The 19,103-nt window shown below is 41.1% G+C and overlaps 1 protein-coding gene across 1 annotated transcript in view; it reads right to left on the reverse strand.

The window, feature by feature from the left end:
- The window catches only part of HBP1 (HMG-box transcription factor 1), a 52,836-nt gene that overhangs the window by 6,490 nt on the left and 27,243 nt on the right, over positions 1-19,103 (reverse strand). The window contains 3 exon segments of the mRNA XM_089685193.1: positions 15,755-16,069; positions 17,358-17,502; positions 17,842-17,998. Of these exon segments, the coding sequence (XP_089541319.1) occupies positions 15,755-16,069; positions 17,358-17,502; positions 17,842-17,998 (617 nt within the window).

Raw genomic sequence — 19,103 nt, forward strand, 5'->3', positions numbered from 1 at the left:
CAGGGGTCAAACAGGTGGCCCTTGTAAATGCTGGGTATAATGCATTTCTCTCTGAAAGTCTGAGTAAAATGGGTCATTCAGACATTGTTCAGAAGAACATCATACTTTGATTAAAAAGTTGGTTGGAGGGGGTGAAACATGAAAAAAGTACAGAAACTGATAGGCTGCTCAGCTAAAAAGATCTCAAATGCTTTAAAAATGGCAACCAAGACCAGAAAGCAGTGGAAGAAAACAGAAAACTGCCATTCGATTGGATCAAAGTATAGCCAAAATTACAAAAACTCAGCCAATGATCAGCTCAGGGTGATCAAAGAAGGTGTAAAGTTACCTGTGAGTACTGTTACAATTAGAAGACGCCTATGTGAAGCCAAGCTATCTGCAAGAAGCCCCCGCAAAAACAACTGTTGAAAAACAATGTGCTGAAGAGGTTACAATTTGCCAAAGAGCACATTGACTGGCCTAAAGAGAAATGGCGCAACATTTTGTGGACTGATGAAAGAAAGATGGTTCTTTTTGGGTCTAGTGGTCGGAGATAGTTTGTCAGACGACCCCCAAACACTGAATTCAAGCCACAGTACACTGTGAAGACAGTGAAGCATGGTTGCGCAAGCATCATGATATGGGGATGTTTCTCATACTACGGTGTTGGGCCCATTTATCGCATAGCGGGGATCATGGATCAATTTGAATACATCAAAATACTTGAAGAGATCATGTTGCCTTATGCCGAAAAGGAAATGCCCTTGAAATGGGTGTTGCAACAAGACAACGACCCCAAACACACCAGTAAGGAAGCAGCATCTTGGTTCCAGACCAACAAGATTGACGTTATGAAGAGGCCAGCCCAATCTCCAGACCTTAATTCGATAGACAACTTGTGGGGTGACATAACAAAATATGCTGTTTTTGAGGTAAAACCAAGAAATGCAGAGGAATTGTGGAATGTAGTGCAATCATCCTGGGCTGGAATACTTGTTCACAGGTGCCAGAAGTTGGTCAACTCCATGCAACACAGATGTGAGCAGTTCTCAGAAACTTTGGGTATACAACTAAATATTAGTTCAGTAATTCACAGGAAAGCTAAATCTTCAAGCATTTTTTCAGTTTATACAGTAAATGTTTGAGATTGTAAAGAAAAATGCAGACAGTGCTATTTTTTTTTTTTAACAGCCTAATAATCACTTTTCTTCACTTTTTGTAAAGTAATACATTTCAAACATTTTTCTTCATGTTTTGATTTGGAATAGACTCTGCAGTGTTCCCAACTCGTTTAGGTGTATGGAAAGAAAAGCCATTATAAAGATTCTGAGCTTTACTCATTTTACTCATTTTTTAAACACACTGCTATTATTTTGAACACAACTGTATAAATGTGCAAAAAGAAAAAAAAAAAAGGAAAGAAAAAAAAAAAAAAAAAGTACATGTACAAACACACACACTGGCCAAAAGTATTGGGACACCCCTTCAAATCATTGGATTCAGGTGTTCCAATCACCTCCATGGCCACAGGTGTATAAAATCAAGCACCTAGGCATGCTGACTGCTTCTACAAAGCAGAATGGGTTGCTCTTAGGAGCTCAGTGAATTCAAACGTCATACCGCAACAAGCGGTTACCTGTGTAATAAGTCCATCCATGAAATTTACTTACTACAACTGTTAGTGGTATTATAACAAAGTGGAAGCAACTGGGAACAACAGCAACTCAGCCACGTAAAATGCCCAAGCAGGGTCAGCGCATGCTGAAGAGCAAAGTGTGCAGAAGTCACCAACTGTCTGCAGAGTCAATAACTAAAGACCTCCAAACTTCGTGTGGCCTTCAGATTAGCACAACAGTGCATAGAGAGCTTCATGGATTGGGGTTCCATGGCCGAGCAGCTGCATCCAAGTGCAATGTAAAGCTTCGGATGCAGTGGTTTAAAGCACGCTGTCACTGGACTCAAGGGCACGGAGGACGTATTCTCTGGAGTGACGAATCACGCTTCTCTGTCTGGCAATCCAATGGATGTGTCTGGCGGTTGCCAGGAGAACAGTCCTTGCTTGACTGCATTGTGCCAACTGTAAAGTTTGTTGGAGGGGGGATTATGGTGTGGGGTTGTTTTTCAGGGGTTGGGCCCCTTCCAGTTCCAACATGACTTCGCACCAGTGCATAAAGCAAGGTCCATAAAGACATGGATGAGCAAGTTTGTGGTGGAGGAACTTGACTGGCCTGCACAGAGTTCTGACCTTAACACGATAGAACACCTTTGTGATGAATCAGAGCAGAGACTGCGAGCTAGGCCTTCTCATATGACATCAGTGCCTGACCTCACAAATGTGCTTCTGGAAGAATAGTCAAACATTCCCATAGACACACTCCTAAACAGAATAAGATATTACTTCTCCAAGTTCAGGATTGACCTGAAGTCCTCCAAGGTTAACATAACAACTGAAACACTGGCAACCAAAGCCAAACTCTGAGAGGTTCGATGTCACAGCAGCAGATCATCCAAATATCCAATGACTGGTCGAAGGAGACCCAGAACTGGTGCGAGTATCTTTGTGAATACTCTGAGGCTGAGTAAAGGCCAAAAGGGAAGGGTCACAAACTGATAGTTGCACTTGACCATGGCAAAGTAAAGAGCAGTTGATGACTTGGAGAGATGGGATGTAAATACACATCCTTTATGCTGACCGATTATATAACAAAGCTTCATAAACGGTTACTCCACCAACTAGCACTTAAGCCAGAGTGCCCTGCAGATCTAAAAGGGTTACCCGAGATATAACGGGGCTAGCATCCAGCAACACATTGCACAAAGTCCAACATGATGGTCATCTGTCCAAAAAATGAGTGTCAACACCAGCACCCAACAGATCCCGGTTTAGTAATTTAGGATGGTCAGCCAAACAGATCTCACCAAAAAGTAGATTCTAGAAATTGCTTTCAACTTCTTGTCAGTAGGGTTCTTAGAAACATCTATAGGAATGGTCAGAGCTTGGTTAAAGGTGAGACACAGGTGGGTCAACTATGGGAGGAGTGGACCGTTTCATGACAAACTGCTCCACAAAAAGATAGAGTACCAGAAACTGTTCAGGAGAACGGAACTGTGTGTGGGTGTTTCAAATCCCTATAAAATACAATCACTGAATGGGGAATGAGGAGGCAATACCTTGGTGAAAACTAGGTCTGTGAGAACCAAGCCCAGACAACATGTTGACGGAAGGAAGGGTGGACTCCAATTTTAGTGAAACAAACTGCATTGTTTAGAAAAGAGTTTCCTTTTGATTTGGTGAAGCAATTTCTGACTGAATTTCGCTGACTTTCTCCTTTAAGGAAGTGAGAGATGCTCCTTCTGACAACAAGGCCTCTAGAGGATTCTCAACAAAACCAGAAATATTGGGCATCTTCCCGATTACATTTAGGAAGGTGGCGGTGGGCGTTTCACAGCTTTGTGATCAAGAACAGTCATAAATCCTTGCATACCAGAAGAAAACACCTCTGTTGTAAGCCAGGAGGACTGAGCATAAGAGGGAAAAGGGGGCAGGTTTCAGAAAGTCTCTCACACACACACTTCCAACAAAGTTGCTCAGCTTCACACTTACTGCAGATTAGGTCCTGATAGAAGATTTGCCTGCAGCCACACTTCCATTTGTTACCAAAAGGGTGTGTGCCTTTAAGAAAAGGAGCTACACAAATCCCCAAGGAATACAAACTAACCAGCTGAGTCTAGTGATGTACTAGGGATTAAATCAGCAGCAATGGCCTTCATGACCTTTTGTTACTGCAGATTGCACTGTAGAAACAACTCTATTGTGCCTACTGCCAAAAAGGCTGTGTACTAGTGAAGAGAGAGGCTGCAGGGGTACGGTTATGTTTGAAGCTCTGTGTTACAGGAGATTCAAAATGGCTGTTAAGGCATAAAGAATACCCAACCACCACAGTAAAACAGCATGCAGAGTTCCCCATTGCCCTGAGACAGAATAAAGATAATGGTTCCCAGCATGCAAAAAAAGTCCCATAAGAGAGGAAGAGACCGGAATCTCCTGCGCGGCACAGTCAGATAAAGCCTCATCTATACATTTTCATACAGCTTTTTGCAAAGAAGAGGAAAAAAAGCTTTAACAAAGCACAGCTAGCCACTAAAAAGTGCTTCTTTTATATATATATATATATATACATACATACAGTTGCAAGAAAAAGTATGTGAACCCCTTGGGATTATGTGGAGTTTTGCATGAATTGGGCATAAAATGTGCTCTGAACATCATCTAAGTCACAACAATAGAAGAACACAGTCTGCTGAACATAATACTACACAAACATTAGATGTTGCCATGGTTTAATTGCACATAACATGTAAACATTCACAGTGCAGGGAGGAAAAAGTATGTGAACCTTTGGACTTAATAACTGGTTGACCCTCCTTTGGCAGCAATAACCTCAACCAAACGTTTCCTGTAGTTGCAGATCAGACCTGCACAACGATCTGGAGTAATTTTGGACCACTTCTCTTCACAAAACTGTTTCAGTGTAGCAATATTCTTGGGATGTCTGGTGTGAATCGCTCTCTTAAGGTCATGCCACAGCATTTCAATCGGGTTGAGGTCAGGACTCTGACTGGGCAACTCCAGAAGGCGTATTCTGTGCTGTTGCAGCCATTGTTCTGTTGAATTACTTGTATGCTTTGGGTCATTGTCCTGTTGCATCACCCATCCTCTGCGGAGCTTCAGTTGGTGGACAGATGGTCGTACGTTTTCCTGAAAAATGTCTTGATAAACTCTGGAATTCATTTTCCCATCAATGACAACAATCTGTCCAGGCCCTGAGGCAGCAAAGCAGCCCCAAACCATGATGCTCCCTCCGCCATGTTTTACAGTGGGGATGAGGTTTTGATGTTGGTGTGCTGTGCCTTTTTTTCTCCACACATAGTGTTGTGTGTTCTTCCCAAACAACTCAATCTTGGTTTCATCTGTCCACAGTATATTTTGCCAGTAGTGCTGTGGAACATCCAGGTGCTCTTTTGCAAACTTCAAACGTGCTGCAATATTCTTTTTGGACAGCAATGGCTTCCTCCGTGGTGTCCTCCCATGTACTCCATTCTTGTTTAATGTTTTCCTTATTGTAGATGTGTTAACAAAAATGTTAGCATGTGCCAGAGATTTCTGTAGGTCTTTAGCTGACACTCTGGGATTCTTCTTTACCTCATGCAGCATTCTGCGCTGTGCTCTTGCAGTCATTTTTACAGGACGACTACACCTAGGGAGAGTAGCAATAGTGCTAAACTTTCTCCATTTGTAGACAGTCTGTCTTACCGTGGACACATGAACATCAAGGCTTTTGGAGATACTTTTGTAACCCTTTCCAGCTTCATGCAAGTCAACAATTCTTTTTCGTAGGTCTTCTGAGAGCTCTTTCTGCGAGGCATGGTTCACATCAGACAGTGCTTCTTGAAACCAGTAAACCCAAAACAGGTGCGTGTTTTTTAAGGGCAGGACAGCTGTCAGCAACACATCCAATATCACCACACTGATTGGAGTCAAGGTTGGCTCACTCCTGGCTCCAATTAGCTCTGGGGGAAGTCATTAAGCTAGGGACTCGCATACTTTTTCCTCCCTGCACTGTGAATGTTTACATGTTATGTGCAATTAAACCATGGCAACATCTAATGTTTGTGTAGTATTATGTTCAGCAGACTGTGTTCTTCTATTGTTGTGACTTAGATGACGTTCAGAGCACATTTTATGCCCAATTCATGCAAAACTCCACATAAACCCAAGGGGTTCACATACTTTTTCTTGCAACTGTACACGTACACACACACACACACACACACACACACACACACACACACACGTAATAAATGAATATTTAAAAAAAGCTATGAATTAACATAGCACTGAACTGCACCGTGGCTTGCTCTGCTGTGCAAAAGCCCTGGCTATGACTCCTGCCTTGGGGCACAATCTGCATGAAGTGTTTATGCTCTCACATTTATGCCTTTCCTCACTAAACCCAAATGCCAAAGCTCATGCTGAGAAAGAAAGCACAAGTCATCCAGCTAGGAACTGGACCCTGATAAAAATGACAGCCGGTCAATGTGTTTAGTGCTGTACAAAGGCACATCATACATACAGTATATACAGAAAACAATCTGAATCATTTGTAGCAGAGGGAAAAAGACTCTCCTTGAGTTGGCATTATATTGAATTGCATTTTATCAGTTTAGCAGCAGTGTGTGCTTTTTATAATTTTTACCAAGACAAATGAAATTACATCAAACTTTCATAAACTGTAGAAAAGCCACAATAGTTTGAGAATTACACTGGGGTGGCAAACCGAACAGCAATTATTTTGCAATCATTTTAAATAGGTCCCTGTCTGGTGCATATGCCCTGTTAACAGACTTCCATCCAAACTGAACTTGCATCTGCTGTCTGACCTCTTCAACAAGTGTGCTGCCATTTATCTAACATGAACTATTTCACCTCAAGCCATTGACTGGTCTCCTAATCACGCTAACTTCCCCAGTAAAGAGTAACAAGGAGGATATTGATCTAAGGTCAGAGCAGCTCATGCTTATTACATCAGTCTGGGCCTGTGCTCCACCTAAGGAATACTCTGCATACGCTCTCACTCACAGATCAGCGCTACAAACATTACACAGAGCTCTGGAAATCCATTATTCAATTATTATTTGTGTACAGATGATGTATGAACAGGTACAAACCATCATTTATTGAAAATGCAGAAGGTTTGCACTCCTCAATTATTTTTTGCTGGTAAAAACAGGAATATCAAATGTTTGGAGCCCATACCCCTGTGAATACTGTGCGAGATACCGCAGTTATTTTCCCTGCTTCAATTATTCATTTCATCAGACAACAAGCCTGTTATGACCAGATTATAAAAGATATTCCAGAAGTCAGGTTTATTGTTTGGGCAAATATAAATACAAGTTTTGTTTTTTTATTTTGAGGGGAAAATAGTAAACAGTGGAAGGCTTTTTTGCTTTTGATAAAATGTTTAAGAAGATCAATGAAAGCAATTCTATAGGTTGTAATTTAAAAACAAAAACATTAAAAAAAGTCATACTTGCCTGTTCTATGCAATGGTTTTGCACAGAGCAGCCCCAATCCTCCTCTACTTTTTGAGTCCCTAACCAGCAGTCCTGGCTCCCCCCCCCCCCCATTTAGTGCCCCCAATAGCAAGCCTCTTGCTGTGGGGGCACTCAATCAGGCACTCTGCTGAGTCAGGCTCTTATGATTGGACATTGTCCATTCATACCCAAAGCGTGGCTCAACCCCACCCTCAAGTCTCTCCTCATTGGCTTACTGGCTGTGATTGACAGCAACAGGATCCAATTAGTCCTGCTCCTGTGTGAGCCAATGAGGAGACAGAGACCCTGGAGAGCCACGACTCTCATGCACATCGCTGGTTCAACATCAGGCTCAGGTAAGTAAAAGGGGGAGCTGCACTCAGAAGGTTTTCTACCTTGAAGCATAGAATACATTAGAAAAAAAACCTGCGTTTAGAACCACTTTAATCCTTAATTTAATTTACACCTAGTACACCATAAAAGTAAACTTTTTCTTTCCAAGTATATACAGGATCAGCCGTAACTTTATGTTAACCCATCTTCTATTGCATAGGACCCCTTTTTTGCCAGCAAAAGAACCCTGACCCATCAAGGCATGGACACCACTAGACCTCTGAAGGCATGCTGTGGTATCTGGCACAAAGCCATCAGTAGCAGGTGCATTAAGTACTGTAAAGTGCTGCAAGATGAGGCCTCCATGGATCGGACATGTTTTTCCAGCACAGCCCACAGATGCTCAATTGAATTAAAATATATAGAATTTGGAGGCCACGTTAACACCTCAAGCTCATTGTTTTGTTCCTCAAACCATTCTTGAACCATCTCTGCAGTGTGGCAGAACGAATTATCCTGCTGAAAAGAGGCCACTACCATCAAGGAATACCGTTTCCATGAAGGGGTATATAGTACTTGGTCAGCAACAATGTTTAGGTAGGTGGTACATGTCAAAGTAACATCCACATAAATGGCAGGACCCAAGGTTTCACAGCAGAACATTGCCCAAAGCAGCACACTGCCTCTGCCAATTTGCCTCCTACCCACACAGAACAGGCCACCTTCTTCCACTGCTCTGTGGTCCAGTTCTGATGCTCACATACCCACTGTAGGTACTTTCTGGCTGTGGACACAGGTCAGCATGGGCACCTTGACTGGTCTGTGGCTTTGCAGCCCCATACACTACAATCTGTGATGCCCATTTTTTCTGCTTTCAACATTCCCGCTTCAGATCAACAGGTTTACCTGCTGCCTAATATGCTCTGCTGACTTTCAGATGCCATTGTAACAAGATAATCAATGTTATTCACTTTACCTGTCATTGGTCATAAAGTTACGGCTAATCTGTATAAACACAATGGAACCAATATCATTTGAACTATCAGCTATTTAAAGTGAATGTACACCATGACAGTCATGGTCTCTTATTTGCTCCCCTTTGATCTGTTAAATACACCAATAAAAGTGTTTATTTTCAGTTGTCAAGCAGCTGTGATCATGTCAGAAATTCAGAGTTGTCCTGTGCTATCTCAAGCAGCCTGACCAGCCCCCTGGTTCTCATACTGGAATACTGAATCAGTGTCAATATTGTGGACAATAGGTTGGGCTGGGTTTGAGTAGTTTAGCAAATGACAATTTGGCAGGGCTGACACCACTCAGTCCTTAAGGCCTCATGGACACAGCATTTTTCAGCCACTTTTAGGGACGTCAGGCTTTTTTTTTTTTTTTTTTTTTTTTTACAGCTTCCAAACGGCCCTCCATGCACACATAGGCTTTTAGTAGCAGTAGCGTTTACCAGCAGGGAAAAAAACCCAGGGCCAATCCGCCCAGGAGCAGCAGTGTTTTAGCAGAAAAACCGCTGGTTGCATGTAAATGTGTCTAACCACGTGTTTAGCGCTTGAGCTTTAATTCATTTCAATGGCCAGAATAAATTATTATTCTGGCCAATGAAATGAACACCCAAGCACTTGATGCCTGTAAATGCGATTAAACACTTGTGAAAGCATTAGACACTGACAAGCATCAGGCGTTTTTTTTGCTGCCAAAATGGTGCAGCCAAGAGGAGGAGCTTTTTTAAAATGTCCTGTGTGCATGAGGCCTAAAAAAGCTGCGTGTTGTCAGCCTAAAACAGGACCTAGGTGCATTTCTGGCAGAAAAACAGGTTTTATTATGTCACAGTATTCAGCTATACCCTCGTCTCCATCTCCAACCTTTCCCCTGGGCCACTGATGTATGCAGAAGGTTTTGACATGATTGTCACACAAAATGGTTCCATCTTTGATATACAGGCTGTGATTGAGAGTCTGTTTTTCCCTTCTACTCTGTGATAGGTAAGATGGCAGCACTCATTGGGGAACATCCGGGTCTCTGGGAACAGACTGCAGCAGAGTTATTGTTTTCGTATTGTACAGTTGTTTAAACGTCAAGCAGTTCACATTTGGCAGCAATTTCTGTATATATTGTCAAAGGAAAAGGTTGCTTTAAGGACCTTTAGCCTCTTCATATATCAGACACAATATCTATTATTAGAGAGTGCCTGTCTTTTTCAACACAGTAATAAAATGACTAGGATCATATACTCTGAAAGTGTCCAAAAAAAAAAAAAAAAAGAAAGAAGAGCAATAGAACAGCATGACAAATCAACATTACCCCAAGAGTTAATGATTATAAAAAACAAAAACATACACAACAAAATGTATACTTTACTCTATTTTCGGTCCTATTTAATTCCACAACCTGAAAAATCCAGCTAGATATTATATGCTTTCTCATACTGAGGTCTACTACATATGTGTGGTTTTGTACACATATGTACACCATCCATGAAGCAAGCTAATCTAGAACACAGATCTGGCCTTTACAGAATTTTGGCTACAGGTGCCAGTTTAACATGCAATTTACAGTGGGGATCGAAAGATTGGGCACCCCAGCTAAAAACTTGTATTAATGTGCATAAAGAAGCCAAGGAAAGATGGAAAAATCTCCAAAAGGCATCAAATTACAGATTAGACATTCTTATAATATGTCAACAAAAGTCAGATTTTATTTCCATCATTTACACTTTCAAAATAACAGAAAACAAAAAAATGGCGTCTGCAAAAGTTTGGGCACCCTGCAGAATTTATAGCATGCACTGCCCCCTTTGCCAAGCTGAGACCTGCCAGTGTCATGGATTGTTACCAATCATCGTCTGGGAAGACCAGGTGATGTCAATCTCAAAGGTTTTAAATGCCCAGACTCATCTGACCTTGCCCCAACAATCAGCACCATGGGTTCTTCTAAGCAGTTGTCTAGAAAACTGAAACTGAAAATAGTTGACGCTCACAAAGCTGGAGAAGGCTATAAGAAGATAGCAAAGCGTTTTCAGATGTCAATATCCTCTGTTCGGAATGTAATTAAGAAATGGCAGTCATCAGGAACAGTGGAAGTTAAAGCAAGATCTGGAAGACCAAGAAAAATATCAGACAGAACAGCTCGCAGGATTGTGAGAAAAACAATTCAAAACCCACGTTTGACTGCACGATCCCTCCAGAAAGATCTGGCAGACACTGGAGTTGTGGTACACTATTCCACTATAAAGAGATACTTGTACAAATATGGTGTTCATGGAAGAGTCATCAGAAGAAAACCTCTTCTACGTCCTCACCACAAAAATCATCGTTTGAACTTTGCAAATGAACATATAGACAAGCCTGATGCATTTTGGAAAGAAGTTCTGTGGACCGATGAGGTTAAAATTGAACTTTTTGGCCGGAATGAGCAAAGGTACGTTTGGAGAAGAAGGGGCACAGAATTTATGAAAAGAACCTCTGTCCAACTGTTAAGCATGGGGTTCTATCAATCATGCTTTGGGGTTGTGTTGCAGCCAGTGGCACAGGGAACATCTCACGAGTAGAAGGAAAAATGGATTCAATAAAATGTCAGCAAATTTTGGATGGTAACTTGATGCCATCTGTGAAAAAACTGAAGTTAAAGAGAGGATGGCTTCTACAAATGGATAATGATCCTAAACACACCTCGAAATCCACGGGGGATTACATCAAGAGGTGTAAACTGAAGGTTTTGCCATGGCCTACACAATCTCCTGACCTCAACATAATTGAAAATCTATGGATAGACCTTAAAAGAGCAGTGCGTGACAGACAGCCCAGAAATCTCAAAGAACTGGAAGACTTTTGTAAGGAAGAATGGGCAAAGATACCTCAAACAAGAATTGAAAGACTCTTGGCTGGCTACAAAAAGCGTTTACAAGCTGTGATACTTGCCAAAGGGGGCAGTACAAGATATTGACTCTGCAGGGTGCCCAAACTTTTGCAGACGCCATTTTTTTGTTTTCTGTTATTTTGAAAGTGTAAATGATGGAAATAAATCTAACTTTTGTTGACATATTATAAGAATGTCTAATCTGTAATTTGATGCCTTTTGGAGATTTTTCCATCTTTCCTTGGCTTCTTTATGCACAATAATACAAATTTTTAGCTGGGGTGCCCAAACTTTCGATCCCCACTGTACATATGTGGTATTAAAGGAAAAGTTCTGAATAGGATCTCAAACTGTATCACTGTAAGAGTTTATTTCCTCTCTTCTTTATAACTGGACAGGAAATGAGGATAAATCACTAGCAATGATCAGCAATAAAGTGGAGAAAGGTTGGAATCTCCGTTAGGCTTTTATTGTATGTATTTTTTCCATATGACAAATTTAGATCATAAAACAGACCATGTCAATTTTATGTGTCATTGTTTCAAGTACTTTATAATACCTGCATCTGTAAGTATGACTGAAACCAAGATTTAATTTTTGCATGTTCAAATATGTTGAAAAAAGTTAATTTTTCGTGTGGTGTACTTACTTTTTTTGTAGATTGGCAATGATGACCTTCTAAAAAGGCCATTTGCCCTGCTGTCATACTAAGCCTGTGGCTTTAGCCCTTTAAGTCCCTGGCTCACACAAATGTACAAGGTGACATCAGAATTTTTGATCTGCCTACTTGTTACACGTTAGCGACTCAAAGTACTGCAGCCAGAGGACCAGCATGACAACTTCGTAACTTACATTTTTGTTCACCTACACTACTCTGTACTTTGAAAACACATCAGATCTCAATGGGGAAAAATATCATGCTGGATATCTATACTGATCTGGACTGGGTAATGTGTTAGGAACGTAAAGATGCCCCATCGTTTGATGGAAATGAAAACTATCAATCTACAGGGGACTGAATTCAAAGACACCTCGAAAGTCAAAGTGAAAAAATGATGCAGCAGGCTAGTCCATTTTGCTGAAATTTCATTGCAACAACTCAGAATGGTACTCAGTAGTTTGTATGGCCCCCATGTGCTTGTATGCATGCCTGGCATCATCAGGGCATACTCCTAATGAGATGACGGATGGTGTCCTGGGGTATTTCCCCCCAGATCTGGATCAGGGCATCACTGAGCTCCTGGACAGTCTGAGGTTCAACTTGATGGCATCGGATGGACCGAAACATGATATCCCAGAGGTGTTCTTATGGACTTAGGTCAGGCAAGCATGGGGGCCATTCAATGGTATCAATTCCTTCATCCTCCAGGACCTGCCTGCATACTCTCCCCACGTGAGGCCAGGCATTGCAGTGCTCCAGGAGGAACCAAGGACCCACTGCACCAGTGTAGGGTCTCAGGGTGAACCTGCTCTCATCTGTGAAAAGCACAGGGCGCCAGTGGCGAACCTGCCAATTCTGGTGTTCAATGGCAAATGCCAATCGAGCTCTACGGTGTCGGGCAGCGAGCAGAGGGCCCCTAGAGGACATCAAGCCCTCAAGCCACCCTCATGAAGTCTGTTTCTGATTGTTTGGTCAGAGACATTCACACTAGTGGCCTACTGGAAATAATTGTGTAGGGCTCTGGCAGTGCTCATCCTGTTCCTCCTTGCACAAAGGAGCAAATACCGGTCCTGCTGATGGGTTAAGGGCTTTCTACGGCCCTGTCCAGCTCTCCTACAGTAATTGCCTGTCTCCTGGAATCTCCTCCATGCTCTTGAGACTGTGCTGGGAGACACAGCAAACCTTCTGGCAATGGCACGTATTGATGTGCCATCCTGGAGGAGTTGGACTGCCTGTGCAACCTCTATAGGGTCCAGGTATTGCCTCATGCTACCAGTAGTGACACTGACCCTAGCCAAATGCAAAATTTGTGAAAAACAGTCAGAAAAGAGAAGTAGGGAAAAATGTCAGTGGCTTCCACCTGTAAAACCATTCCTGTTTTTAGGGTTGTCTCATTGTTGCCCATCTAGAGCACCTGTTATTATTTCATTAACACCAAAGCAGCTGAAACTGATTAACAACCCCCTCTGCTACTTAAACTCCTGGGATATTTATCTGGTAAGTTTACTAACTTGATGCTATACTCTGATTAAAAAGTGTTCCTTTAATTTATTGGGCAGCATATACCCTCCTATATCCTAGTACTATTACACACAGCCTCCTACAACTTTAAAAGAGTAATAGGGCTTTTTCCCCCTATTTATACTTCCCTAGTTGGATGCTGCATTGGTCTAATGCTGCATCTGTCCCTCGCCAACTCTAAGGGTAGGCACTCACATGACCGCTGAGTTCGCCTTTTCTCTCTGAGCAGAGAACGGAACTGTGTCACCGCTGTCTGCTCAGCTCCCCCCAGCACTCACAGGAGTGCTGGACTGTGGAGGGGGAGGGAGCAGCTGGCTCAGGCTCTCAGCACTTCATTGACATGCTGAGCCAGGTGCCGCTCCAGACTCTGGGTTGGATCCCGACTTTGAAGTTGGGAACTTTCCCCAGCCTGGACTGGCTGAGTGACGTCAGCTGACAGCGGACTTCAGCGTGCTTTCAGCTGAAAGCGGATCACAGGAGGAGTGCAGAACAAACTGCACTCCTGTGATCCACAGGAGAAGTACAGACAAAAAAAAGCTTTGGCTGTACTTCTCCTTTAACTTGTGCCACCAAGAAAATACTCTTTGTGGTGCCTGTATTTTTAATATACAGTTAGAGCTGCAGGCTCCAGGTTCACACTTGTTACCACAATGCAGAACTCCAGACCGATCAGCCACAGAAAAATAGGGTTAAAAAATTTAAATTTAGTTTACCTGTTTTTGGAAGTTCTAACATTTCTATGACATCTTTGAAGTTTGCTGCAGATTTGCAGAAATGTCACAGACATTGGCTCTGCCCATACGAGTTCCAAACATTTTGTGTCAATCTCTGGACAGAGAGCTTAATTGGCGGGACAGTCACAGTAGAGAGCATTTGGCTCTGCCCAGCAGCAATACAGGATTCAGACCAAGCTGAACTGCAGTGTCATAATGCATGCATGTGTTGCTGTGCAGTATTATTATAATACAGGATTTATTTAGGGCTCTAAAATGAGAGAGGAAATCATAGGACTTCAAACAGAATAGCTACATGTAATGAAAAACTGCATGGAGTATGTCCAATATTGTAAAACCATATCAGATTAAAATGTTCTTGCATAAATAGTTGTAATAATTGCTTGTATTTATCTAGATTTTTCATATTAGTCTCTGAATAGAAAAAAAAACTATGTATTTAAAAGCAATCTGGTCATAAAGAAAATTACAAAAAAAAAAAAAAAAACTTACAGCAGGTACAAAGTCCAAGCACCTAGATGTACCTACACATACATCTGGCAACCTTCAGGGCCTACTGCCATGTCCACTTGATAGGCAGTTCTGATGAACAATGGTACATTACATCCTCCATCCCATTAACTGAGATGGTTTACAAATCTCCTTCCACCCCGGGCTGATTGAAAGGTTCTGCCTCCTCCATTCATAGATTGTTTTTCATTCATAGAAGCTATAGCAGGGCTTCTGTGAATGGAGGAGGGGGTAGAATGGGCACAGATTTCAACTAAACCAGGAGACAGAAGCACACAGTCCATCACACTGATAGTAAGTACTGTCCCTTGTACTGATTGTTTAGAACTAAACTTTAGGCTTTAACTTTTACATAAAGGCAAAACTTTTTTTTCTCCATTTTGGATAGAGTAAGGGGGGGGGGGGGGGGGGGTATCAGTTTTTACTGTTTGGCCATCTGTGTCCTATAGGGGAGATTTCCCTTCACTTTCTGTCCTACAGCCAGAACTGGACGTGAGAGGAAATCCTTCCAAAGTGAAGGAACCCCAGAGTATCACCAGAACTAGTGTCCCAGTTGGAAAATTTCCCCTCTCCTGTCCTGGTGTCAACCCAAAATGAGGTTTTTTTTTATCTCATATTCAATGATAATGGTAAACCCGACAAATAGAGAGGGTGAATCTCCATAACAGATGAACAGACAGCAATAAAAATTGCCAGGGGTTCTAATCCCTCTCCACTCTATCCAAAACTAAAAAAAAAAAAAAAAATACTTTTCATATACTTTAAGTTTTTGGATACAATAAAAAGAAAACTTATACACAGTACTTTAAGACTATTTGTTAAAGCAGACCGTTCTCTTTTTTGTGTATTGCACCTTATTTAATCCAAACTCTATACGGATTTCTTGGTAGCCCCATCAAGAAAAATTTTCTACTGTGTAGAAGACTAATTGAACAAATATTTCTATTTAGTAGAAAAAAAAAAAAAAAAAAAAAAAAAAAAAAAGAAGAAGAAGGATTGTACATAAATTTTTCACACATCATGAGCATTTATAAAAATAATCTCTATTCATTACCGGTTATCTTTTCCTGGGTACATCTGTGTGTATTCGACTCTATACTTTTTGGCAAAAAGCATGAAGGCATTCATTGGTCTTTTGCACTTGTTGGGAGATGTGGCCATCACAGAATTTGAAGTCCCTGAGTTGTGACTCCTGCTATTTTTATTATACAATGAAGAGTAGGAAGTTTGTGGAGATACACAGTCTTTGCCAATAGATCTTTCAGGATCTGGACTGCTAGTGCCACCATTGGATAAGGATGCCCGGCGCTGACGTGCCATACTGCTCAAAACATACACAGCAGAAGAGTCCAATGGGGTGAAGTCATAGCTGAGCAAAAAATAAAATATTGGATTGTTATATAGTTACTATAAAATCGAGAGCTAGTCAAAATACATGAAAATCTAGATTACAGAAATCCAACACTTCACCTACATACTGTATACAGAGTAATGCTGATGGTTGTTTTTTTTTTTTATAAGAACTCTCTGTATTGCTCTAGATTAAGTAGAGTGAAACTCATATTCTGTACTGTCATTTGTCTTTGCTATGGTGTATCCCATACCGTTTTTTTTAATGAATTAATAAGTGTAGTTTAAAAGTGCCTTAGCTTATTCATAAATATTCTTCCTATTCTGTTCTTTGAGACCTGAACTAGGATCCTTATGGTGATGGTGCTTTATTTGTGCAAATTTTACATACAAAGATATATATATATATATATATATATAAATAAACGAATGAAGGCATCCCTGGTAACCCTTTATGCACACACACCCTTCTAATGAGCTAATCCTCATGATAGCTAGCAGTCATCACATCAGCAAGGGGACAGACATGCTGGGCATTTGGAAGACCTTTTTTTCCCCTTGAGTCCTTTTGATTGACTGACATCTCTGCAAAGGCTGGTCATTTTCTTTTCATCATCCTAGACTTGACGGGTCATTATACTCGCCCAAGGCCTTCACTACCTAAGGGTAGTGAAGGCCAGGAGACCATTTGAAAACAAATGTTTGTGTCCTGTCAGTCCAATTGAAGTTGTTATTCAAAGTATTTGTAGTGCTTATTGCTATAAAATGATCTTCTCATTTAGGACTGTATGCTACGTGAACAGATTTAATTTACTATTTATAGAGCCTGATAGACTTGTGTACATTATTGAGGGCTCATCAGTGGGCCTCCTGCATTATGGTTGTTACCATGGACCTGTGTGTATAACCTCATGTTTGTACATGTGAGAATTTAAAATAAAAAAAAAAAAAAAAAAAAAACAACACTTTGCAGACATGGCAGTCTCAGTGCATTCCTTTTTGTACGAGCTTCCTCCCAATTTGGCTACTATACAAGCACAACCTTATACCTTAACTGGGTGCCATAATTAGCTCTGTGTACAACAAACTCTAAAAGCATTAACATTAAGCAGAGGACTTACTGTCCCCACTGTAGTGCCAAAACCCGGATGGTCTCCAACAATCTGTTCTAAAGTCATTTGTGCATACTGCATGTTAGATGGACTTCCTACTTTGTCATCTATATACTTTCCACACAGCATATTTCAATGGAATGAATGCACTTCCTAACAATATTGGGTGAAGACAACATTAATAAACCAAATTACCTCTTAAATGTATCAAAAACACCAGAATCATCAAAATTTATGGCATCCGGATGACCAGGAGGTAGACAAATATCACCAACATGAATTTCATAGCAGGGAATGCCATGCTGAACCACAGTTAGACTTGGGTAAAATGATGACCAACCTAGGGAAAACAACAAGAAATACACCTAATAAATGAATACACAATGTCCTATTTAAGCTTGTGCCAACTTCTGAAAGAAAAATATTTATCTAAAAGGTTCAATAAACTTGAATAAAGCAAAAAACACAAGCTACAGTAGCTGCACTTACACTAGTATAATTACCAAATTTACATGAGCAGTTTCTAAGGGTGCAACACAATGGCCCTTGAGGGGTAGCTAGGTTTGAAAATTTGGAATAATTGACCTACTAATGATAAGTCCCACTTACCTCTACAGAAAGGGTAAATCAGAGGTTAGAAAGGAATGAGTCATGTGACCTTAAAAATGATTAAATTTACCTTTATTTTTTACATAGAAGGGGTGATCCAATCTGCATTCTACTGTAAGTAGGCCATCTTCTGCTGTACCTGGATCAAAAGTAAGCTGAAGAACAGATTCTCCATAAGAAACGCTCTCTTCATGTGAAATCAGCTTAAGTCCTTCTGAGCCATAGCCCTAAAATGGAGCGACAAACAAAAGAGTGTACATTTAAGAAAACCTGCAAGACTGACCAACAATGATTAAAATCTAACACTGTCAATATCTTTTCCTATGTATGTGGCCTCTCCGATACCAAAACAGCAAAAAGAAACCATGCTTAAAGAAGTCAGACACGAGACGACTGGCAATCGGACCCCTGACATACCTGCAGATCCCTCACAAGAAAATCTGGTCCAGTTGCAGGGAGGTGTCTGCATAACGCTCCCTCACCCTTTTACATAGGCTAAAAGAGAATGGTCAGCTACGTGCAGACTTAGGCACCAGAGTGAGATTGGAGCATGCCTTCACATTCAACTGTCTTCTCCTGTCTCTTGGTACTTTCTTTGCCATTAGTTTTTATTAGTCAAATTAAAACAAACAAACAAAAAAAAAAAACAACCACAGAACTTTTGTCGCTTGGTACGTTCAATAAAATATTCCAACAGAGACATTACACTTGAGAAACATAAGTTGTCATATCCCAGAAGACACAGCTAGGAAACATGGGGTAAGATCATGTGAGGGGATGAGAGACACCGCACACCACTAGTTCAACAGGTGGGGAGGAATGTAAACGGCCTCAGCCTTGAGCTCTATGACTAAGCCCCAAAGTTTCTTGGGGAATACATCAGCGGCGTAACTCACAAGGAGCTCAAGACTGAGACTGTTTACATTCCACTCCACCTGTTCAGTTAGTGGTGTGTGGGGTCTTCTCATCCACATATACTTCACTGCTTTCTGGATCAAGCTCAAGACTTATATTTATTATTTTCTGGTTCATATATTTTCTGTATAGGTTGTGGGAATTTAGCATTTACCCTGAGAATCTATTCAAATATAATGGTTCTATTGAGGGGCATTTCGTGATACTAGCCTCTTAAGTACTTGCACATTTCACATATTTATATGTAGCGCCTACCTATTTATAATATACATTTGCACCAGCGTGGTCATCCACCATATTAAGGGCAGCTTCATTTCTTATATATACAAAAAAACAAACATTGTTCACATTTGGTGCCTCAAAATAATTATTTTTATTCACAAGACTGCCTGCACCCTTATATTGCTGTGAGACACC

This window comes from Staurois parvus, unplaced genomic scaffold (assembly GCF_062004578.1).
Source record: "Staurois parvus isolate SC_StPar_1 unplaced genomic scaffold, SC_StPar_1.0 ptg000019l, whole genome shotgun sequence".
NCBI lineage: Eukaryota > Metazoa > Chordata > Amphibia > Anura > Ranidae > Staurois > Staurois parvus.